A 25,526-nucleotide genomic window follows, 5' to 3' on the forward strand; every position below is an offset into this window, starting at 1 on the left:
AACGGATAACCACGTGAGGATGCAGGGCGAAAGTAAAGGAGAACTTGATTATGCGCCGCCATATTGTGACTGGCACATGTGTTGCGTAAGTTGTTTCAGGTCCAATGGAAACGTCCAGAGACGAGATAACATCCGGTTTTGCATCGACTACGTCCCTATCTTTGACCCGGCACTAGGGGGCGCTGGTGTGATTAGATAAGGGTTAGAAGAGCTGCTTAGACGTTCTGTCTGTGTGCGTGTTCTCTATGGGTTTTAAAGCTCTGGTGGAGGGGGTGTGTGTTTTGTAATATAGGATATCATTGGTTCAGCCAGAGTGAGCGAGAAGTATGGCTGGCAGCCTACAAATGGCAGCCGGCGGAGAGCATGGGAATAAAGTGATGAAGAAGTCGGAGCCCATGCCTGAGTTCGAGTTCCCTGAAGACGGCGATCTGGGCTTTGACGGTACGTGATACTGATGCAATGAGTGCAATAGCGCCAGTGGGATGGAGCGGGGCATGTTTATAGGACTGCTGCCATTCCTTGCCTATATATGTCCATTCCTTGCCTATATATGTCCATTCCTTGCTTCTATATGCCCATTGCTTGCCTGTATTTGTCCAACAGTAGCTGCCCTGCCTGTCACTCACTGATCACCCCCAGCATCCCCTGATGGACACAGCCCTTTACTTACATCATTAAATGGATGGTTCACCTTAAAGTTAAAGGGACCCTGTCAGCGGAAAACATGTTTTTTTTTTTTCAAAATGCTTCAGTTAATAGTGCTGCTCCAGCAGAATTCTGCACTGAAATCCATTTCTCAAAAGAGCAAACAGATTTTTGTATATTCAATTTTGAAATCTGACATGGGGCTAGACATATTGTCAGTTTCCCAGCTGCCCCCAGTCATGTGACTTGTGCCTGCACTTTAGGGGAGAAATGCTTTCTGGCAGGCTGCTGGTTTTCCTTCTCAATGTAACTGAAGGAGTCTCAGTGGGACATGGGTTTTTACTATTGAGTGTTGTTCTTAGATCTACCATTTTTAAGCATTTTCAATAAAGCCGTATATGTTTTAATTTAATGGTTCGTACCCGCGCTTTATTTGGATCCCGTTGAGCCACACTACTGCCTCATTTTGGATGATTACTTCACCACAGCCAGAGCGGACTTTGTTTCTTCACCGGCGGGCGGATTACCTACAAGGACTCAGTCCCTGCCTTGACAATGTCTCCTTTCTTCTCAATTCTTAGATCTACCAGGCAGCTGTTATCTTGTGTTAGGGAGCTGTTATCTGGTTACCTTCCCATTGTTTTTTGTTTGGCTGCTGTGGGGGAAAAGGGAGGGGGGTGATATCACTCCAACTTGCAGTAAAGAGTGATTGAAGTTTATCAGAGCACAAGTCACATGACTTGGGGCACCTGGGAAATTGACAATATCTCTAGCCCCATATCAGATTTCAAAATTGAATATAAAAAAATCTGTTTGCTCTTTTGAGAAAGGGATTTCAGTGCAGAATTCTGCTGGAGCAGCACTATTAACTGATTCATTTTGAAAAAAAATTTTTTTCCCATGACAGTATCCCTTTAACTTTTAGTATGTTATAGAATGGTCACTTCTAAGCAACTTTCCAATTTGTCTTCATTATTATTATTTTTATAGTTTTTTTTAATGATTTGCCTTCTTCTTTAGACTCTTTCCAGCTTTCAAATGGGGGGTCACTGATCCCATCTAAAATAAGGGTTCACATTAATTGTTATTGCTACTTTTAATTTATTCCTCTTTCTATCCAGGCCCCCTCCTATTCATATTATTCAAATCAGTGCATGGTTGTTAGGGGAATTTGAACCCTAACAACCAGATTGCTGAACTTGGACACTGTTGAGCTGCTGAATAAAAAGCTAAAAAACTCAAACACAAATCGTAAAAAATGAAAACCAATTGCAAATTGTCTCAGAATATCACTAAACGCTAACTCAAGGTTGAATAAACCCTTTAAAGGGGATATCAATGCAAACATAACTTTTACCTATGAAAATCCCTAGCACCTTTCCCATATACGTATATTAAAAGAAAAAGCAATCGTGTCAAAGTTATCTGTGAATGACATTGCTATGGAAGGCAGTGGGGGTTTTTCTGTCCCTTCCTGCGCTGCTGCTCCTGCCTCTTGAAAGCTTCAAGGCAGAAAACAGAAAGGAGCAGGCTGAAAGGGCTTTCTGTAGTAAGTATATTGGAGGTTCAAACCATTGAACAGTTGTAATAAAGGTTTATTGGAAAGTTGTACAGCTTCTTTCATCAAGCAAAACTGTATTTTTGGGTGGGGGGAGAAGGTTACACTTCCTGCATTTAGCTGATAATACCGTCATCTCTGGGAAACATAAACGGCTGAAAGTATTTGCCCCGGAGCAGCTCATTGCATGATATGATTAACAATGGACGCTGCAATGTATTCGATTCCTGACATCTGACTCATCTCGTTCGCGCTGAGTTACTTGCAGTTAAAGAAAGGTTCAGCTTCTCCTGTCATTTTCCTTTGACGGACAGACAGACGCATATACAGATCAGAGTTCATGAGGCTCCTTGATAATGGCCTACAGCCTTTGTCTGATTCTCTGACACAGTTGTTGAAATGGTTCTATATTACATATATTTAAAGGGGTAGTTCATCTTTAACCTAACTTTTATAAAATGGCCCATTCTTGGCAACATTTGAAATTGAGTTTTTATAATCTTTACCTTATTTGCCTTCTCTTTTCTGCCTTTGTCCAGACTGCAGTTTAAAATGCTAGCTGGTTGTTGGCATCACTGACCCCTACGACTGAAAAACGGTTTTATTGTTATTTTTTATTATTACCCAGCTTTCTATTCAGACCCTCTTCTATTCAGCTTCCAGTTTTTCATTCATACCACAGCCTGGATACTAGGGTACAAAGGGACCCTAGCAATCAGATAGTTGCTGGAATTCCAAACGGAAAGACGCAGAATTCCGCAAAGGCACAAAGAAGACCAACTGCAAATTGCCTCAAAACATCACTGCCTACATCATACTAAAAGTTAATTTAAAGGTGAACTACCACTGTAAGAGTTGTGTTGTCATGTTTAAATGTAACTGTAAATAAAATAGCTGCAGTGCTAAAATAGTTTAATAAACCTTTAACATATTTGTTCACACAATAAATATTGCATGTGTATCTGTATGAGTCCCATATGGAATGTAAATGATCCACATTGTGGCTAATTTATAAACACTGGGCAAATGCGCTCCTGAGCAGTAACCTATAACAACCAATCAATTAGTTTTTGTCCAACCAGTTGCAGGTAGAAAAATGCAAATGGTTGCCATGGGTTACTGCTCAGGTGCAACTGTACCCAGTCTTTATAAATTACTCCCAGTAGTTTTACCCTTTTATTTTATTTCCTGTGGCATTTGAAGTTGACTTTCCTAACCTGAGAATTATGGAGTTTATAGTTCACAGACTCCAGTCAGTTTTAGAGAGAGAGAGAAATCAAAATATGCAAATTGAGCCCCTCAGGCTTTATGAAGCATATTAGAGCTCAGTTCTGTTATCTGGGCTAAAGCGGAATGCACAAAATATTATAGTGTAGGAATGAAAAAGTTTGTTTGCCTTAATTGTTTTTAATGTTCATTTTTATGTCCAGTTAGCTCTGATGCTTTGAAAAAAACATCAGAGAGTAAAAAAAAATAGTTTGTTGTTCAGTACAAATGAAAATTGGTCAAAGGATGATTCCCCCCTAAACTCTGTGTGTCCTGCAATTCTCCACCAACAGGGGGGAAAATTACCCTAAAGCAGAACCACATCTAAGCACCAGTCCAAGGGTCCCTAAATGGTAAATATGTTTCTAACAGAGTTGCAATTGATTTCTGCATTGAAGTATTTCATTCTTAGGGCTGTCTGGTCCATTTTTAATATGGGTGCACATCCCTAGCTTCCTCACAGCTGATCCCCCTTTAAAGGAAAATGATGCAAAATGATGGCATCCATTATCCGGAAACAAGTTATCCAGAATTACGGAAAGGCCGTCTCCCATAGACTCCATTTTATCCAAGTAATCCAAATTTTAAAAAAAATATTCCCTTTTTCTCTGTAATGATAAAACAGTACCTTGCACTTGATCCCAACTAAGATATAATTAAATCTTATTGAAAGCAAAACCAACCTATTGGGTTTATTTAATGTTTATATGATTTTCTACTAGACTTAAGGTTTAAAGATCTAAATTACATTAAGATCCATTATCCAGTAAACCCAATGTCCTGAACATTCTGGATAATAGGACCCATACCTGTATGAGGATAGCACTTCCATAAAGTGTAATGCCTTTATCACAGTCCCAAGGCACAGAAAAATGTTTGTAGTCCATGAGGCTATTTATTAAGCTCAAAAGTTTTTGCTCTGTGCCTAGGACTGCAGTAAAGGCATTTTACTTGGTTTTAAGTTGCAAGGAAATTTAAGCAAAGTAGAAGATCCTCCAAAAAAAAGAGAAAACTGACTATTGTTAAACTGTTTTATTGAACATTTTCTGTAAGATTGTGAATATACTGAAATCCAGCTTGTCTTGATCAAAATACACATCTAGGCCTGTAATGAATCTTTTTTATGGGATTGTTTACACTGGGAAGGTCTGCTTTCTGTGAACCTTCGAGACATGCTTCTCCTGGATTTAGATTCTTTTGCAGATTTGGATAGATTCAAATGCTCCTCTGCAATTCTTGCTACTGCTTCTGGATTAAGGCCCCTTTGCTTAGTAATCATAGAGCGCACTTCAGGAGGGCATTGAGTTAGCAGTTGTTCAGCTACCATTAGGTCAGTGCACTGTCCAAAAGTCTTGACTTCATATGCCTCCATCCACCTATTATAATGGCTGAGAAGGTGATGATAAAAAACTGTGAAGGTTTGATCAGCTGGACGTTGGATGGTTCGGAACTTTTTCCAATGGCTCTCGGGTGTGATTGCATAGGTTCTCAAGATTTTTGCCTTTATAAACTCATAATCATACTTGTTTTCTGATAAGCACATATCCAGTACTTTCCATTTTAGTTTGCGACATAAATATTGTACCCAGCGTGATTTGGGCAAATTCCGTAACATGCATCTGCACTCAAACAAATCCAGCAAATCCAGAATGTTGTCCTTGTGTGCAACAAAATACTGAAGGAATTCATCAATTTTTCCATCTATCTTGGGCGGTGGTGGGCATTTCTTCAGTCTGGGCTGAAAAGCAGTTTCCTGATGTAGATGCATGATTTCATCTGCAATTTTGGCAGCCTGATATGGTGTACAGCCCTTTTCATTTAGAATCTTTTGCCGAACTTCAGCCGGGCACTTTTTAAGCAATTGCTCTAACACTAGAGGCTTATAGCAGTCCTTGAATTCTTTTATGTTAGAGGTGTTCATCCATCGCTCATAGCGGTACTGGAGTCTCTGGTTAAAGCTGGTAAAACTTTCTTCTGTTTTACGTGCCATAGTTCGGAACCTGACGCGGTGGATCTCTGGTTCGGCACCATATGGTTTCAGCAAGGCTTCTTTTATGATTGTGTAATCAGAGCAGGCACCCACAGACACATCACAGTAACATCCTATTGCCTTGTTTTTCATTGTATCAGGCTGAAAAAAGACACTTTCTGGCTCAGGCACATTGTGCATCACACAATCGATATCTTCACTTACATCCTGGAACTGAGGGAAATGATCATCAGAAAATGGTGGTGATAATGAACCACTCTTACTGTAGCAAAGCTGCATCTGGGCCATCTCCAACGTAGCTTTTCTGTTATGTTGGGGATCTTCTATTAGTCTTTTGTGCCACTGGTTTTGTGCTTGTCCAGCTGACTTGAAGACATCTTTTTGTAGCCTAAGAAACATCTCGCTCTGTAGTATGGTGGCCTCGCTTCCTAGTATGGCTGTGTGTGTGTGGACCAGTTCGTTAATGAGGAGACGCACCTGCAAGAGGGGCCCAATGTCTGCAGTCTGATGGCAGTCCAGTTTGGGAATCTGTGGAGCATTATCTGGACAAATAGGAACGGCAATATTTCTTGAGCCTAGAGGCAAAGAAGCATTATTTTTGTTTTGTGCAGGCTCTGGAGCTTCTTGCCATGCTATTGCACTTCCTGCATCCCTCTCCTGTGGCCTTTCAGAAGGAGGTTGTGCTGCTTGCTGCTTAGTTTCAGCCACTTCCTCTGCTCCGCTGATTGCCATCTTATCCGTAGCGCTGTTACTGTCTGTGGTGCTCATTATTCCAAACGCTGCTTGCTCTAAATGCCAATGTCTGGCATGTACAGACATCTACTGATTAGCAATTGAGTTAGTTGCTTTGAAAGGCTGTCCGTTACCTCAACTGACAGGACTAACGGCTAATGTACCAGCCCTTACTGGGCAAAGGGTCAAGGGTCAAATACCCAGCAGGAAAGAGATGCTTTTTTCCCAATACAGTTATGGGATCAATTATCCCGAAACCTGTTATCCAGAAAGCTTCGTATTACAAAAAGGCCTGCTCCCATAGACTCCATTTTATCCACATAATCCAAATTTTTAAAAATGATTTCCTTTTTCTCTGCAATAATAAAACAGTACTTTGTACTTGATCCAAACTAAGCTATAGCTTAAGCTATAGTTAATCCTTATAGGAATCAAAACCAGCCTATTGGGTTGATTTAATGTTTACATGATTTTCTACTAGATTTAAGTTATGAAGATCCAATTACGGAAAGATCCGTTATCCGGAAAACCCCAGGGCCCGATCATTCCAGATAACGGGTCCCATACCTGTTGTTACATCTGCATAATAATAGGAAATAAAGGCCTGCATACTGACAGGTTAATGTTAATTGTTTCCCGGAGCCCCATATTGTGTTTGCCTAAAGCTGCTGATAGATAAGCCAGGGCTACACACTGATTGGGCAGGGATAGTTACAAAATAGTCAGGTCTGAACAGAAATGAAAATGATTCATCTGATTTGACATACCAGTTCTTGCGTGAAAATTTTCATTAAAGGGTAAGTCAACCCCAAAAAAATAACCCAAGAAAACATTATTCTAAGCAACTTTCCAATATACAATGTTTCCGTGCTTTTAAAGTTATTTGTAAAAACAATTGCTATTGAAAGCAGCTTTTGTTTAACTCCTGGTTGTTACTTTTTAAACAATGTTACAAAAGACTTGGTTCCCCGTCAAAGACAGGTCTGTTAATCAGCTGCCTTGTGGTACGTTGTATCAACAGCCTTAGACATCAGAGAATAGAAAGGGCCAGACAAACACTGCTTTTAATAGCCATACATATACAAATAACTTAAAGGGATACGGTCATGGGAAATTTCTGCTTCAAAGGGCAAGACAAACTCAAAATAAAAATTTGCCTAATAAAAGAAAACTTTATTTTAATGCAATATACACATTACAAATTTTCTATGGGTTTCATAGAAAATTTGTAGTGTGTATATTGCATTAAAATAATGTTTTCTTTTATTAGGCACATTTTTATTTTGAGTTTGTCTTGCCCTTTGAAGCAGAAATCCTGGTATTGTGGTATTTCAAGTTGTTTCCACTAGTGCTTATTTTGCTTCTGCCAGTATGAGAGTTTACAAGAACACCAACACCAAAAATTGAAAGTGTTCTAAAGGAATGACAATATAATGTACTGTGTGTAAAATGTGTGTCTTTGGATCAAAAACTCTGCAATAGTTAATATAAAGAAGCTGGTGTATAGCCATGGAAATCCTACCCAGTGTGGGGACCACATAGTCGGGTTCCTTGACTGTGAGCATCAGTAAAACGGTGATTTGGGCTTTAATGATGTCCATACTTCACTATTGGTAAAGAGTAACCATATCAACATCATTGCAAAAACTTGCCCTGAACTAGAGAAATGCATAGAGGAAGCCATGAGAATGTTCAGATGTAAAAAGAGTTGGGGAGCATCGTAAGCATGAAATATTTTCCTTGGAGGCTCTGTTTGGCAGTACACCTAGATTTTATGCAACTAAAACTTGCCTCCAATCTAGGAATTCATAAATAAGCACCTGCTTTGAGTCCACTGGGAGCAACATCCATGGGTTGGCGAGCAAGCTGTTGATCATGAGCCACTGGTTGGGGATCCCTGCATGAGAACGATCCATTGCCTTGATCCCTAATATTCAAAGTGGCCAGCTTATCAACGGTTGAGACAAAAAATGTTGCTAAATATCGTAAATATCGATAACACATCGTATTTGGAGTAACGTTCTCTGGTTTATGAATGAGAAGCTTACTCTCCCAAATATCCGCTGCCCAGAGCTCTGCCTGTTGGGTTTAACGGGAACTACAGCTCCAGTCCTGTTCCAGAATGTGCTACCTTCAGTTGCTATACTACGGTATGCAAAAAAGGCAATTTTAATGTGTTTGAAATCCCCCCCCTTCTCTAGAGTTTTGGCAGAAATTGGTGAATGATTCCCTCCTACATTAGAAACTCACTTACCTAGCGAGGGTTTGCCCAGAGAAATTTGAAGCCTTAAAAATATTTAAGTGTACTTGAGTTCTACCTTGTCATGATATAATTGGTACCCTTGCCTCCTTCTCTTCTCTTTCCTTTTCTCCTTTCTTCCTTCTCTTTCCTTTTTATTGTAAATTCTTGTATTTTGGAAAATTTAAATATAAAATCTCATAAAAAAAAATTATAATCACTGAAAAATGTTTCTTCCACCGATTGATATTTTTACATATTTATGAATTACTTGTGACCTCTCGCCAGCATATTTTTCTACCAAAAAACTCTACCTCAGATTTGCTGAAAGCCATTGAAACCATCTCAGCATGTCTTTGAATGGAAATCTTTGTCACTCCCCTTACCAGGGAATTCTCAAGAATTCTTGAATTCAACTTCAGTTTTGTGGAATCTTGTACAAAAACAAAAAAAAAAAAAAACCTTTCTGCTAAATGAGTATAAATAAAGATGCAGAGTCCACCCTAATTAAAGAATATGTAATTATGCATTTTTTCATTGGTTATCTTAATGTATACTGGAAACTTGCATAGATAGTGTTTATATAAAGAACAAAAACTAAATAATCCCAGATGAGTTCTAAGGACTGAGACACCCCTATTTATAAGTAGGGTTTACCCTTCTGAAAATAGCCTCAGGTATAGTGAATGCATCAGATTAATGCTTCATTGTCACTATAAAGTAAAAGATATGTTGAAAGATAGACCGGTCTAATACCAAATTGGGCATAGAAATGCATTTTCTTTCATTATAGAAAAGCAATGTTTTTGGTGGGGTTAAGGACTTATTCTACTATGTTTTACACAACATTTGCTATAAATTGCTGTAAATGTACATTTCCCTTTTCAGATTTGGGAGTGAGTGTTTAAACTTTTTCTATCCTTCTGCCCAACTTCTCCTTCCAACAAACGCCCTTTCTCAGAATTATGCAGCCTATAGATATCTGCTATCTGCATTGTTGCACATGCTCATTGGTAAACATGAAATATACAGTTTGTCACAAATAAATGCTAAGCTCTTTGCTCCTGTTTAAGGGAAAAACTCATCTGTCTGACTGAGCCTCTTCCATGTGTCTTGAAGGGGTTGTTCACCTTCTAGTTAAAGGAAAACTATACCCCCCCCCAAACAATGTAGGTCTCTGTAAAAAGATATTGCATAAAACAGCTCATATGTAAAATCCTGCTTCATGTAAATAAACCATTTTTATAATAATATACTTTTCTAGTAGTATGTGCCATTGGGTAATCATAAATAGAAAATTGCCATTTTAAAAAATAAGGGGTGCACACAAACATACCAACAAACCATACTTGTTAGGTCACATGAGCCAATTAACAAACAGAGTTCTGTCTTTTGCTTCAACAATTCTTCCTGTTACAGTTAGAGTTGAAGTATTTCTGGTCAGGTGATCTCTGAGGCAGCACACAGACCATCATGAAATGGTGGCTCAAGGCAAAAGATGTAAAATGGCAAAATGTACTTAAATATATAAACCAGTTTGGTATGATTCTTTATAGGCCACTTAATATGATGTAAACGATCTTTTAAATGTTCATTTTGGGGGTATAGTTTTCCTTTAACTTTTAGTATGACGAGAGTGATATTCTGAGACAATTGGCAATTAGTTTTAAATTTGTATTGTTTTTTGGTATTTGAGCAGCTCTGCAGTTTCAGCAATCTAGTTGCTAGGGTCCAAACTACCATAGCAACCATGAACTGATTTGAATAAGAGACTGCAGTATGAACAGGAGAGGCCTGAATAGAAAGATGGGTAATACAAAATAGCAATAACAATACATGTGTAGCCTTATAGAGGATTTGTTTTTAGTTGGAATCCGTGACACCCATTTGAAAGCTGGAAAGTGATTGGAAGAAGGCAAATAATTAAAAAAAAATAAAAATAAATAAATAATGAAGACGAATTGAAAAGTTGCTAAGAATTGACCATTCTATAACATACTATAAGGGTGAACCACCCCTTTAAAGGGAAAAATCCTCCTTATAAGAAACGTTCCTATATTTATATATATATTATTTAGTGCAGATGTCATTGCTGTTGAAAGCAGCGTTTAACCCTTTCTGTTCTCTGGTTTTGGCTCTTGAAACAATGTAGCAGAAGAGAGTTCCCTTCCTGGTTTGATAATCAGCTGTCATCTGCAATGTTCGTTCTAGAGTCCGAATTCCGCAGTTGCGGAGATCATAAAGAAGCAGATATCGTTTTCACTTGCGGTTAAATTTACAAAACAACTTTGAAACTATTGAATACTTCAATGTGTATTGAAAAGTTGCTTAGAAAGAAATCACTACGCAAAAACACGTTTTCAGATGGACTTTCCTTTAGTACTCTGGAATGTGTGTTGTATGTCCTGTGCTGGACATTTACACCGCACAATATAAAATGTTTCTACTTATGACCATGTGCCTGTAAATATAAATTTCCTTTTAAAGGATTTGCTAGCCCACATTGCCTTAATATTGTTAATCTAAAGTGATTCCTATGTACCTGTGAGCTTTAGGGACAGTGTATATGAATTGAGGATTAGAAAAGCCAACAGTTTGCTTCACTACCGTGTATGCTAAAGTTGTTTTCTTTTACACAGAATCGGATTCTCCTTTGGAACTTCAATTGCTCAAAGGCCAACGACGGTTCCCGAATGTGACAACAGTCCCCAACCAGCTCCTCCTTGTGTCTATGGTGGAACATCTGTGCTACGTTCATGAGCAGAATCCCCAGCGTGCCAAGCACCTGTTTAAATGTAAGTGGACATGGCATAGTATATGCATTAAATTATCTTTTAGTATGACGCAGAGAGTGATATTCTGGGACAACTTGCAATTGGTTTTCATTTTTTATTATTTGTGTTTTTTGCGTTATATAGCGTCTTATTCAGCAGCTCTGCCGTTTGCAATTTCAGCAATCTGGTAGCTAGGGTCCAAATTACCCTAGCAACCATACACTGATTTCAGTAAGAGACTCTAATATGAATAGGAGAGGCCTGAATAGAAAGATGAGTAATAAAAAGTAGCAGCATCAAAACATTTGTAGTCTTACAGGGCATTTGTTTTTTAGATGGTGTCCATGACCCCCTACATGGTAGCTTGAAAGAGATAGAAGAAGGCAAATAACTAAAAAATGATAAAGAGCTAAAAATGAAGGCCTTCTGCTTAAAATTAGCCATTTTATAACATACTATAACTGAAAGCTGAACCAGCCCTTTAAAGGGCATGTAAAGTCTAAAATAGAATAAGGCTAGAAATGCTGTATTTTGTATACTAAATATAAACATGAACTTACTGCACCACAAGCCTAATCAGACAAATAATTTATGCTTTCAAAGTTGGCTACACCAATCTCCAACCAATCACCATCTTGTAACTTTGTTAAACATCTTTGCAAGACTAAGACTGTGCACATGCTCAGTGTGGTCTGGGCTGCTTAGGGATCGTCATAAACAAAGCTGCTTGAGTTCTGCAAGGCTGGGAAGTAAGGCGGGGGCTCCCCCTGCTGTTCATAAGTATGATTGTTTCCCTGCTCAGCAGTTAGGGACCATCTGACAATTCCTATCCACAGCAGTAAATGAAGGGAAAATTTCACTGCATACAGTCAGGTTTCTTATAAAAACGGTACACATTTTTTAATTAAAGTATATTGGAGATAAGTTTCTTTTTCATTAAAGAAAGTAAAGATGGGATTTTGTTTTTTTGCCTTTACATGCCCTTTAACTGCTATTAAAAGGATACAGTCAGCCCTTGTTTAAAGGGTTTTGTTTTAGTGGCATTAGCAGGAATAGACCATCTGCTTGGATGAATGCTTTCCCTATGCAAACTGTCTCCTACACATAGGCCACTGTGTTGGCAGCATAGACATTCTATATGAAAAGCATTCTCATCAAAGAGAAATCCATGAGAGGAATCCATTGTTTTGATCCCTATATGAAAAGCACTCTAATCAACCCTGACAACTCAAACATGTGCACAGTAGCATTTACGTTACAATTAGTCATGGGTGAATTGCTCCCGAAATTCACGAAACGGCAAAAATAAATTGTGAATCGTAAATTTTGATGCCCACGTCAATTCTGACGATCGTGTCATTTTTGATGCTGCCGTTAAAGTCAATGGGCATCCTAATAATGTTGTTTTATTCACAAATTTATTCGCCGGCGGCGGAAAATGGATATTCACCGCAAATTCACACCTGCCAAATTGATTCGCCCATCACTAGTTACAATTACAGGCCAGTGTTGGGTTCATGTTTGGTTATAAGTTTATCAGTTTATTAGGCAGCCAAACGTCACATGTACACAGAGGTAGGTGATACGTTTATCATTTTATCTACAGTGTGCAGCTGGATCTGCCGTGTCCTAATAAAACTGCCTGCTTACTCAGCAGTAATGCACAGCACTGTTTACATTCCAAAAATGCTTGCTTAGCAAATGTCTCACTAACAGACTGGGGTATAAAAGTCTTAATTTGTCTTTTTCACAATAAAAAGTTTGAATATATCCACTTGTACAGGTATGGGACCTGTTATCCAGAATACTCTTGACCTGGGATGTTTTGGGTAATGGATCTTTCTGTAATTTGGATCTTCATACCTTAAGTATCCTAGAAAATCATTTAAACATTAAATAAACCCCATAGCTGGTTTTGCTTCCAATAATAATTATAATAATAAAGCAGCAAGTAAGATGCAGGTAAAACTTAGTCCCTTTGTAAAATGTATAATGAAGCAATATAATTCTTAATGAATCAGATGCAATTTGAGTGTAGGACTGGCCAGATATGGGATGACTTTGACGTAGTTGGCCAGCTTAAATATATTGCAATATATGGACAAACAATCCCTGTTTTGTTTAAAGGGTAAGGCATTTTTTAGTAGCTTAAGGCACAAAATGGTTCAATGTCTTTAATATATTGATAATGGGTTTAGTGCAGAGGACCTCTTGTATTTGTCTATACTCACAGGACATGGATAAAGTAGTAAAGAATTGATTTAATTTTTAATTACAAATTATTTAATTTAGAAAATGGTTTAATATAATTTAATTTATTAATTAAAATAAATTAATTAAATGAAATAAACCTGTAATTCTGAGTATTACAGGCCAGTGTTGGGTTCATGTTTGGTTATAAGTTTAGATGACAAAAGACTTACAAATGCCAGGAGAGAGAATACATATTCACCCCAGATCAGGCTGGACTTCTAGGATTACCATGGACCTTAAATAAACATTTGCTCAAATTTCACTCTAAATGGTATTTTCTTTGTAAGGCCACGACCCACTTTCTTGGGGCCCCCACCAAGGGAGGGCATGCCAAATTTCAGGAACATAGCTTTTCCAGTGACAGAACAGGAATGCACGTTTGCTAATGGTATTACAAAGTAGGAATCTGTATATTTCAAAAAAGTGCTGGATTTGTGTTAATCTACAAAGGACTCCAGTATTCTGTGTATTCAAGTGTACAAGTATGTTAGCCAATTATGGTTAAAGCTATAATATAATTAACTAATAATGCAGGGAAAAATATAGGGACTTAAGGTAAGAAAACTAAAATCAGGGATCAAAGCCCACACCATTTTTACCATATTCCCTTTTGGCACTGCATTAACCCCATATGCTAGTAAGGTCACTGTAAAAAAAAAAAAGTGGATAATGAACATCCCATTAACCCCAGACATGCCAGTAAGATCAAGATCACTGCAGAAAATGTATAATGAGCATGTCATGTCTTTGTCTGAGCCTTGGTTCTCCATAAACTGTGTCTTTTCAGTGCTGTGCCACACTTTCACCAGGATGGGCCTGTTAACCCCTTTTGCCTTCAGCGATGAGTTCAGCACAGTGAGACTACAGCACAGCACCGCTATCACTGAAATGCTTAAGGCAGCCAAACGTCACATGTACACAGAGGTAGGTGATACGTTTATCATTTTATCTACAGTGTGCAGCTGGCTCTGCCGTGTCCTAATAAAACTGCCTGCTTACTCAGCAGTAATGCACAGCACTGTTTACATTCCAAAAATGCTTGCTTAGCAAATGTCTCCCTAACAGACTGGGGTATAAAAGTCTTAATTGTCCTGTTCACAATAAAAAGTTTGAATATATCCACTTGTACAGGTATGGGACCTGTTATCCAGAATACTTTTGACCTGGGATATTTTGGATAATGGATCTTCATACCTTAAGTCTCCTAGAAAATCATTTAAACATTAAATAAACCCCATAGCTGGTTTTGCTTCCAATAATAATTATAATAATAAAGCAGCAAGTAAGATGCAGGTAAAACTTAGTCCCTTTGTAAAATGTATAATGAAGCAATAGAATTCTTAACGAATCAGATGCAATTTGAGTGTAGGACTGGCCAGATATGGGATGACTTTGACGTAGTTGGCCAGCTTAAATATATTGCAATATATGGACAAACAATCCCTGTTTTGTTTAAAGGGTGAAACATTTTGTGCATACTGCTACTGAAAAATGCCTTAATTTCCTTAATATACTGATAATGGGTTGAGTGCAGAGGACCTCTTGTATTTGTCTATACTCGCAGGACATGGATAAAGTAGTAAAGATTTGATTAAATTCTTTAATTTTTAATTACAAATTATTTAATTTAGAAAAATTAAAATAAATTAATTAAAATTTAATGAAATAAACCTGTAATTCTGAGTATTAAATTTATGTTCCACTTTGTGACTATATCTACAGGAAATAACAAATGGGGATTTGAGTTTTCACGTAAGCAGGTATGTGGCAATGGATAAACCTGAGTGTAGAACCATAATGACCGTGTGTTTAATATCTGGAAGTGGAAATATTTTAGGTTCCTAATGGCAAATGTTGTTGTATTTCTAAAGGGCTAAGAAAATGCTGTCCGAAACCCAAACCTCTCGCTACCTCAATGAATTTGATGAAATTGTTCAACTCGGGAAAGGAGGATACGGGAAGGTTTATAAGGTGATAGTCTTTATATTTGTTTTATGATACAGCTCCTGTATATCATCGGTGGAAAGCTGGTGGCCTTGGTATCTGGCTGAAACTCGGATGAATATGTTTCCAGCATTGGTTCTCTGCGGAGAGGTCTTAATTGACTCCTAATCTAGCCCAATTGCTGGCCAACTTGATTTATGTAAGGCAACTTTAGATGCCATTTTGTTACCTTATGGTCCCACCTAATGGTTAGTGCTGTGATCACTGATAGACCAGTAATAACTTCAAACTTTTTTTCTACCTCAGGTGAGAAACAAACTTGACGGGCAGTTTTATGCAATCAAAAAAATACTCATTAAGAAAGTGTCCCGCAGAGACTGCAAAAAGGTACGTTTATGTTTAGTCTTCAGTTTGCTTTAAATGTTACTGCCATTCTAATGTGAGGTTTCAGTGTGGGACACTGTGAAATGGGGTAGGAGTTATCACCTATTCTCTGCACTTGCCTTAAGAGGTTTTTAAATTAATTTAAAATTAAATTAAATTTTAGTATGATATAGTGAGTGATATTCTGAGACAGTTTGCAATTTATTTTGGTTTTTGAGTTATTTAGCTTTTTATTCAGCAGCTCTCCAGACTGCAGTTTTAGCAATCTAGTTGCTAGGGTCCAAATTGCCCATGCAACCATGCATTGATATGAATAAGAGACTGAAATATGAATAGGAGAGGGTCTGAATAGAAAGATGAGTAATAAAATACATTTGTAGCCTTACGGAGCATCTGTTTCTTAAATGGCGTCCGTGACCCCCATTTGAAAGTTGGAAAGGGTCAGAAGAAGAAGGCAAATAATTCAAAAACTATACAAAAAAGAAAATAAGGCCAATTGAAAAGTTGCTTAGAATTGGCCATTCTATAACATACTAAAACCTAACTTAAAGGTGAAGCACCCCATTAAACTATAAGCTACTGTTTACTGAAAGGTTTCTGGAGATGTTTACATACTATGATATAGATTTATCTGTATGCTGTTGTGTAATCATTGTTGCAATCTCTCCAGTCATGCCATTAATAAGACATTCTTTTTAACCAGGTCCTTCGAGAAGTAAAGGTTTTAGCGGGACTACAGCACCCAAATATTGTTGGTTACCATACAGCTTGGATGGAACACGTTCAGCCTCCAAATTCACAATGTATGTACAGCCTTGCACGTCACTTACTGTTTTTTAAAAACCTTCATGAAAACCACAATTCACGTGTCATGGTTTTATTACCAGGTGACAAAAACAAACTATGGTCTTAGGTTTTCCTTTAAATGTTGCTCTAGGCTTTTTTCAGGGATATATTTTTAAAAGGGACTAATGGCAATTAAACATTCTTATGTTACTGGGCTGCTGCATGTGACAGCCATGCTACTGATATGTATATGCAGAAACTTTTGGGATGGTTAATAGTTCTTGAGCGAATGCAAGATTGTCAGAGGTTTATGTTTTTGTGAGACCATGGCAGTGCATGGAAGCAACACAGGTAGTTTCAGATGACCGTGAAAACGTTAAAGGGGTAATTTGCCTTTCAGTTAATTATTAGTATGTATGTATCCGACTCTTTGCAAGCTTTCAGTTTTGTATATATATATTTTAATTATTTTCCTTCCTCTTCTGGCTTTTTTCAGTTTTCAAATGGGGGTCAAGGACCCCAGCAGCCAAATTCTTGAAGTTACGTTGTTGTGTGTTGTTGCTCTCCTATCTTCCAGTCTCTTATGTACACTTCTGCCTGGTTGCTGGGGTAAATTGAACCCTAGCAACCAGATAGCTTCTGAAATTCAAGACTGAAGATCTGCTGAACAAAAGCAACATAAAAAAACACAACTTTATAATAAAAAATACTTTTAGTGAAAGCAAACTGCCTGTTTGTCTAATTTAACATCTAAACAATGGCTGGTGCTTTTTAGTATCAAGGAAGATTTTTAAGGACTATTCACTTATAAATTGGTTTCCTTAATACTTTTTTGTTTCTTTTGGTAGGCAAGCTGCTGAAAGTTATTAAAGGTTCTTCCGATAACAAAGCTGAGCAGTGAGTATTAATAAAACCCCTCTCTGTGGCATTTCTTGTATGTTCCCCCTTTTTTTTATATTTTTATCTTGTATTTCCTATTTTAATAATCAGGATCTATAAACTGCCTCTCAATGAGACGGTGCAGACCCAGTCTCTCTTTCTAGTTTTCTGTGATTTGAGGTGTTTTTTATTTTGTGCGCATTTACAGTAAGTGGGATAATCTTTAATTTGTCTTTGTCCAGGGACATGAAAGGGGTACAAAGTGTGGAGAGCAGCGGCTCCTTTATTACATTTGAGGATTCTGTTGAAGGGGATCCAGGTGAACAAACTGGTTCTGAAAGTGTCAATATGTCTCTGTCCTCACTTAATAAGCGGGAACACTCCATTGAAAATGCTGCTAACAATTACAGAAAAGACTCCAATACAAATGTCACCAGAAAAACAAGGGTTTGTCATAAAAGCTACCAAAGTCCAGGCTTGTGTCAGCGCGATGAGTGTCCCTTCAATTCAGAGGAAGATGTTGATAAAAGTGATTCGTCGTGTGATGAAGAATGTCCACAGAAGGATTTGTGCTTGCACAGGCATTTTGAGGTAACCTGAAGGCCATTTTGTTTCTATATGTTTAATTTTCTGTGTATCGTGTCACGGGCCCACCAGATATCCGCAGACTACATCTCCTCTTTACTCTCCTTCATTCTCTTCTTTACAGGCTCCATTCCTCTCCTTTGATCTACTCACCTGTTTTTCTGTTACTCTGGTGGACATTTTGACAATGCACAAATTTATATAATTTATTAGGGCATACTCACAATGCCCCACGCCGTGCAAATTGCAAAAAAACGCCTGCAATCCTCCACTGCATGGTGCATTGTGCTAATAGACCCAGGCTGGAGTGCAGTGACCTGTGGGGGGAGGCATGTAAACGTCCTCCTCTCCTGCCCCCAACTTGCACATCATTCAGAAATGGCTACTTCCTATTATGCAAACTGGAAGCAGTCTAAGCCATTCCCAGTGAGTTGCAGCAGAAAGGTGAAGGATCCAACAAGCCAGTCAGTCATATTGTGTGACCCTAAAGCTGCGTCTGCACTCTTACCGGGTGGAAGGGTCAAAATTTCTTCATAGAATATTATAGAAGGACCCACACTCTGTGAATCGTGAATGATATGGGTTTTATTTAATGCATATCCAACGGTTCGGCCCACGTTCCAGCCTTTCTGAAGGAGAAATCCTTAAGCAAGGCCCTAATGTGGGCCAAAATGTTGGATATGCATTAAATAAAACCCATATCATTCACGATTCACAGAGTGTGGGTCCTTCTATTATATATATTTATATACAAATGGTATGTTTTTATATGAATAATGCAATATCATATCTTTTACTCTAGATACAATATCATCTCATGCTGCACATCCAGATGAAACTCTGTGAAAAGTCTCTATGGGACTGGATTGTAGAAAGAAATAATCATTTCCAGGAAAGTGGGAATTCAAGTAAGTGATTTCAATGCAATATCTAAATGACAAATTGATTTTGAATGCCTTGCTCCAACGTGTGTGTGACGACGACGAGCGAATTACTGCAGTCTTATTGGCCGTTTGTTTCGCTTGTGATTTACTTAAAGGACTTGTAATGTCACATTTAAAAAAAAAAAAAATTGTTTGTATATAACGAAAAAAAAACACCAAGACATATTAAACTTTAAAATCACAAAGTCTTTATTAAAAAATAACTTACCGAAACTCCACTTGCGCTCCTCTTCAGAAAAGGCGACAGGGCGATGATCCATCCTGCGGCGCTCGAATTCTCCTCCCTGCATTCTATAGGAGATAGCCAGGGAGGAGAAATCGAGCACCACACGATGGATTGTCGCCTTTTCTGAAGAGGATTCAAGTGGAGTTTCGGTAAATTATCTTTTAAAAAAGACTTTGTGATTTTAAAGTTAAATATGTCTTGGTGGTGTCTTTTTTTTTTTTTTTTAATTTGATGTTACTGGTCCTTTAAATTGTGGCATTTAAACTTTAATCGGTTAATCTTCTTGTGATAATCCAGTGCACCTTATTCTCAGATCCCTATGATTTTGTGGATGTCCGGATCACAACAAGGATACTGTACCAGATCTTAGAAGGGGTCCGCTATGTTCATTCCATGGGGGTCCTGCACAGAGATCTCAAGGTAATTGGTAATTCTCAGTGAAAAATGTCATTTACAGTTAAATTTGTATAATCTTGCAATGTATAAATGGCACTATTAGGGTTCTAGAGTAGGACTATGCCATATGTTCACCGGCAAAAATTCTGTGCGTGCGTCACAATTTGCTGCCGTAACTGGGTGCCAGTTTGCAATATGATGTAGAATTAGATAGTGCTGTTCTCTGACGTTTTTGCAAATGGTCTCCACTTATATTTCTACTTTTTTTGTGGTGCAGCCATCTGGTTGTTAGGGGCTTATTTACCCTAATATTCAGTCGTCCCCTAGATTTAGTCAACCCCAAAATAAAAATGTGCCTAATAAAAGAAAACATAATTCTAAGCAACTTTCTAATATACATTTATTAAATAATGTCAATGCTTTTAAGGTTATTTGTAAAAACATTTGCTATTGAAAGCAACATTTTAACTCATGATTGTTCCTTTTTAAACAATGTTGCAAATATCTTGGTTCCCCAGGTCTGTTAATGAGCTGCCTTGTCTTACATTATATCAACAGTCTGAGCCACCAGGGAAGAGAATAGAAAGGGACAGACACTGCTTTCAGTAACAATACATATACATATAACTTCAACACCATAGAAAACTGTAATATACATTCATTTCCAAAGTTGCTTAGAATGCTGTTTTCTTTTATTATGCAAAAAATATATATATATATTTTTGGGTTGACATTCCCTTTAAATAGTTGCTAAGGCAACAAAGCATAAGATTGTGAAAAAATGGACGGAGTAGAAAAGCCATACCATAGATTATAAAGAAACCGTCTAATCAAGGTTCATCTTTTTCCCCCCTTGAAGCCAAGAAATGTTTTCTTACATGGCGCAGACCTGCATGTACGCATTGGAGATTTTGGACTTGCATGTAGAGACATCATTCAGAAATCTAGAGATTCCTGGTTAAACAAAGATGGATCCAAAGGTAAGTGCATTCTACCCTTATTGATGTTTTGTCCCTTTAACAAAAGCAAAGCACGTCGGGCCTCTGATGCCTCTTTCCCCTTTTACAAAGTCAAAATATGTTTTACCCGGCCTAGTGACCCTGCTGTTTTATTGTCTGTTTATGAAACACGTATAGCCAAACTTTCATTGGCTGAAATATTATTACATATATTTATTTGGACTTATTTTAGGAGCAACGCACACAACAGGGGTAGGAACTTGCCTCTATGCAGCACCTGAACAATTAAAAGGATCTCGCTATGACTTTAAGGTAATAACCTGCTTACGGGGAAAAAAATGCTGGAGTACATTGTACCTCAATTATATATCAATTAAAGAAAACCTAATTAACAAAAATACGGCAGACCATTTACGGTAAACATATTTACGAGTAAAATGGCTTATGTGAAATGTAATGGGCCCTTTAAGGGGCAGTTGATCTTTGAGTTAACGTTTAGTATGTTATAGAATGGCCAATTCAAAGCAGCTTTTCAATTGGTCGTAATTCCTGTATTTAAAAAGGGATTACAATCTTGGCTATTATAGGCCAGTAAATTTGACATCCATGGTGGGCAAATTATTTGAAGGCTTGCTAAAGGGGTGGTTCACCTTTAAGTTCACTTTTAGTATGTTATAGAACGGCAAATTCTAAGCAACTTTTCAACTGGTCTTCATTATTAGTTTTTTGCCTTCTTCTCTTTCAAGCTTTTAAATGAGGGTCTTTGACTCCATGTAAAAAAAAACCTCTGTACAGCTACAAATGTATTATTATTGCTACTTTTTATTACTCCTCTTTCTATTCAGGCTTTTCCTATTCATATTCCAGTATCTCATTTAAATACATGCATGGTTACTAGGGTAATTTGGATCCTAGCAAGCAGACGGCCAAAAGCCAAATAACCCAAAAACCACAAATAATAAAAAATGAAAACCGTTGCAAATTGTCTCAGAATATCACTCTCTCCATCAAAGTTAACTCGGATGTGAATGGTTAGAAATATTCAGTGGCCATCACAGAGTTCCCTTTGCAATATTCGTTTGTCTTATAGTGGCCATACATACACAGTCAACGGCACGTCTCTAAATAAAGTTGTTCACGTTCTTCTCTCTTACTTTACTATGGTTGTAGTGTACAATATATACACTTCCCTGCACGACTTAAACATCATTACCTTATGCCAGGCAAGCCGCTGCAGTAAAGGCCTGGCAGAGCATTAAAAGGGTAGAAACCCAGAATCTGGTGATGTCCATGAGTTCAAGACTTCAGTGATGCAAGGAGACGGATACACAAAAATAAATTAGAAATATATAGCGTGGTACCCAGTGTGATATCAATACCTTTCTCTTCATATGTACCATTTGCATTACAAATTTCATAAAATAGTTCATTTGCATTTAATGTTAATGGTTCAAAGAATGGTCGGCCCTCACACATTTTCACCTCCCCAAATCTGGCCCTCGTTGCAAAAAGTTTGGACACCCCTGCAGCTTATGCATTATTAAATTAGAACATTTTAACTCGTACGATCCAGGTGGCAAACACATCACAGCTTCTTTACTTCACCTTTACTTCACCTTTTTGAATTGCAGAGGACTGATACACATATGTTTCCTTGCAGTCTGATATGTACAGTATTGGCATCATTCTGTTGGAGCTTTTCCAGCCATTTGGAACAGAGATGGAAAGAACCCGGGTGCTAACAGCCTTGAGAAACGGAACTGTCCCCGGCTCTTACGAGAGACAGTGGCCTGTGCAAAGTGAATTTGTAAAACTGCTGACTAGCTCTGAATGTTCAGAACGCCCATCGGCTTCTCAGATGTTGGAAAGTCAACTTTTCCATCAAAAGGAGAATGTAAGGGCCTTGCCATTTGTATCTTCTTGAATGCTGTTCTGTGCCCAGATTTTGCAATGATATTCCCCACTTTAGGTATTGGGTTCTGTTTAAACATACACCGATAGAAAGGATCATTTATATAAAATGTATTTATATGTAATATTAGTTATCCTAATTCATATATATATTATCATCATTACATTTCATATACAGGTATGGGATCCGTTATCCAGAAAACTACGAAATTACGCAATGGCCACCTCCCATAGACTCCATTTTATCCAAATCAAAATGTTTAAAAATGGTTTCCTTTTTCTCAGTAATAATAAAACAGTAGCTTGTACTTGATCCCAACTAAGATATAATCAATCCTTATTGGAAGCAAAACCAGCCTATTGGATTTATTTAATGTTTACATGATTTTCTAGTAGATTTAGGGACATATTTATCAATGGTTCAAATTTCGAATTGAAAAAACTTCAAAATTTCAAAATTCGAATTCAGAAAGACCAACCAAATTAAGTCAAAGTTTTTTCCGGTCGAATAGGTCAGTTTTCGATCTAATGGGTCGTATTCAGCCAAATTCTATTCGAATTTGGACTATTCCCTAGTCGAAAATTCACCTCAACCTTTGATAAATCTGCCCTTTAAAGTATGAAGATTAAAATTACAGAAAGATCCATTATCTGGAAACCCCTATGTCCTGAGCATTCTGGATAACAGGTCCCATACCTGTATACTAGTAACGATAATGGAATATTATACAATTTCAGGCATTAAGCACCAGATTTTTAGAAAGCCTTACACTTTTTTGACAAATGCCGCCAGTAAATCAAGAGTTTGAGTAAAAAAAAAATGATCAATCGCATATGTTCATCTAATAGCTCATGGAATATTTCGATTACAGTCCTTTCGGGCAGAACATTGGAGATCAACACATCTTTTTCCATATACCAATAGATTCACCCTATTTGGTATTTTGTATGGGTCCCCTAGGGGGTTAGCAATACCTTTTTGTAATTGTATTTATTTTTTTTTACAGATTGTACAGGATCTTCAAAAGAAAGTGCTGGATCTGGAGGAGGAAAATGAGAGGCTGAAGAAGAGTTTGCAGAAATTACAGCTACAATTTTCAGGAACTGAGGAAAGTCCGGTCTCCTGAGTCCTGTTTTATTTGCCCCATTGGACAGAATGATTATATCTGCTAGATTATCTTTCAAAGTATTAATGTAAAATAAAATGTATTTATGTATAACTTTGGTTTGCTCCATCATTCATTTAATAGATCAAATGGTTGGTGGGAACAGTTCATGTCACAACACAAACATATCTAAAGACACCCAGCAATGCACCTCCCTACTTATCTTTAGTTTAGGTGGCACCACTACAGATGAAAAGGTTTTTTTAATTCTAGTGCAGTAGAATTCTGCTAAATACAGACACAAAATGCCTCCCCCTGGAATTTCAGTAGGTGGATCAGACTATGGCATTGTTTGTATGAATCAGGTGCTGCACTACCACATCATATAGAAATGTGGATACAACTACAACATGTTTCCTTGCAGCAAGCACTTATCTATTTTTGGCTATCCTTATATTTATATTTCTAGCTCAAACTGTGCCATATAAATCCGACTTGATAAGTGACATCTTCTGCAAAATAATGTTTTTATTGTGGATCTGTTGGGATATTACATATGATAACCAATAGATGGCGCTATGTGAAAAAACTATAAATTGTAACATTGTGGGGCACATTTACTTAGGGTCGAATATCGAGGGTTAATTAACCCTCGATATTCGACAGTCGAAGTTAAACCCTTCGACTTTGAATATCGAAGTCAAAGGATTTAGCGTTATTCGTTCGATCGAACGAATAATCGTTCGATCGAATGATTTTCCTTCGCTCAGAAATTGGCTAGAAAGCCTTCCCCATAGACTAACATTGATGCTCGATAGGTTTTAGGTGGCGAAGTAGGTGGTCGAAGTTTTTTTTTAAAGAGACAGTACTTCGACTATCGAATAGTCGAACGATTTTTAGTTCGATTCGAAGTCGTGGTCGAAGTAGCCAAAAAAAACCATTAGAAATTCGAAGTATTTTTTTTATTCTATTCCTTCACTCGAGCTAAGTAAATGTGCCGCTGTGCGTTGAACAGTCGCTTGATAAAGAGCCGGGGACATGCCAGAAACGTTGCATTGTCACAGATCAAAAGCCATGTGTTAAAATAAAGACTTTTTAAACATAGGGGTATATTTATCAAAGAGTGAAGTTAGATCGCCACAGTCCACTAGAGTGAAATACCGCCACTCTCCATTCATTTGGATGGGGTTTTTAAAGGCGTATTTATCAAATGGTGAATTTTCAACCTCTCATAAATAAAAGCCTTTAAAAATCCCATAGAAATGAATGGAGAGAGGCGGTATTTCACTGTGGACTGTGGCGATCTCCAGGGCCGGATTTACATAGTGGACGCCCCTAGGCCCACTACCGTTTGTCACCCCTGTCACCTCCAGGGTGACAGGAGCAATGGGGATTGGCGCACGGGAAATTAAAAAAATTATTGTATCTCCAGCGCATCCCCAGTGTTTTTGAACAAATGTGGGTGTGGTTGGGCAGCATGCCGCCCCCCTAAAATCCTGCCACCCTAGGCCCGGGCCTAGGTGGCCTTTCCACAAATCCAGGCCTGGCGATATCTAACTTCACTCTTTGATAAATATACCCCTACATTTCCTGTATTGGCGGTGCTGTGTCCTATATTTGAATTAGATCAATAACCTGTTTTGGCATGTTGTTTTCACGGTTTGATTAAACGGAGTGCTCTGTAGATCTGCATACATTTCCTTTACCAGAAGGGGGAGTTCTGCTAACCAGGTTCCTGCATTAAACCAATCTGAACTTACTTATTTCATGTGCCTTGCAGTTTGAAAGGATAAGTAATGGCAAAGTAAAGGCCTGGAATCCCAGTGAATGATTATGTTGTTTTCATTAGGCCATGGGCTGCATTTATCAACCATTTTACTAAAACATTTATTGGGTATTAAAGGGGTGGTTCACCTTTGAGTTAACTTTTAGTATGTAATAGAATGGTC

At 37.9% G+C, this 25,526-nt stretch overlaps 1 protein-coding gene across 2 annotated transcripts; it reads left to right on the forward strand.

Annotated features, from left to right (window-relative positions):
• The first annotated feature begins 241 nt into the window (after positions 1-241).
• On the forward strand, positions 242-23,691 carry eif2ak1.L (eukaryotic translation initiation factor 2 alpha kinase 1 L homeolog). Of its 2 annotated transcripts, XM_041576364.1 has the most exons (16): positions 315-441; positions 3,763-3,822; positions 11,070-11,225; positions 14,245-14,381; positions 15,180-15,217; positions 15,329-15,428; positions 15,708-15,788; positions 16,489-16,588; positions 17,420-17,468; positions 17,693-18,041; positions 18,838-18,943; positions 19,519-19,625; positions 20,461-20,581; positions 20,793-20,872; positions 22,221-22,454; positions 23,479-23,691. In XM_041576364.1, exons 3-16 carry the CDS (start codon positions 11,162-11,164, stop codon positions 23,596-23,598), a joined length of 1,686 nt encoding a protein of 561 aa, XP_041432298.1. In that variant the 5' UTR covers positions 315-441; positions 3,763-3,822; positions 11,070-11,161; the 3' UTR covers positions 23,599-23,691. The 2 variants fall into 2 exon arrangements, with proteins under 2 accessions (XP_018091917.1, XP_041432298.1); XM_018236428.2 differs by lacking the exon at positions 3,763-3,822 and having other exon boundaries at positions 242-441.
• The last annotated feature ends 1,835 nt before the right edge of the window (positions 23,692-25,526 follow it).

Source organism: Xenopus laevis, chromosome 9_10L (assembly GCF_017654675.1).
Source record: "Xenopus laevis strain J_2021 chromosome 9_10L, Xenopus_laevis_v10.1, whole genome shotgun sequence".
Classification (NCBI taxonomy): Eukaryota; Metazoa; Chordata; class Amphibia; order Anura; family Pipidae; genus Xenopus; species Xenopus laevis.

Coding starts and splice junctions, on each gene's coding strand:
- eif2ak1.L (XM_018236428.2), top strand. CDS start 327: ATGGCTGGCAGCCTACAAATGGCAGCCGGCGGAGAGCATGGGAATAAA. Junction 14,382..15,179: donor AACGTCACATGTACACAGAG/GTAGGTGATACG, acceptor CTATATCTACAG/GAAATAACAAATGGGGATTT. Junction 15,789..16,488: donor CCCGCAGAGACTGCAAAAAG/GTACGTTTATGT, acceptor CTTTTTAACCAG/GTCCTTCGAGAAGTAAAGGT.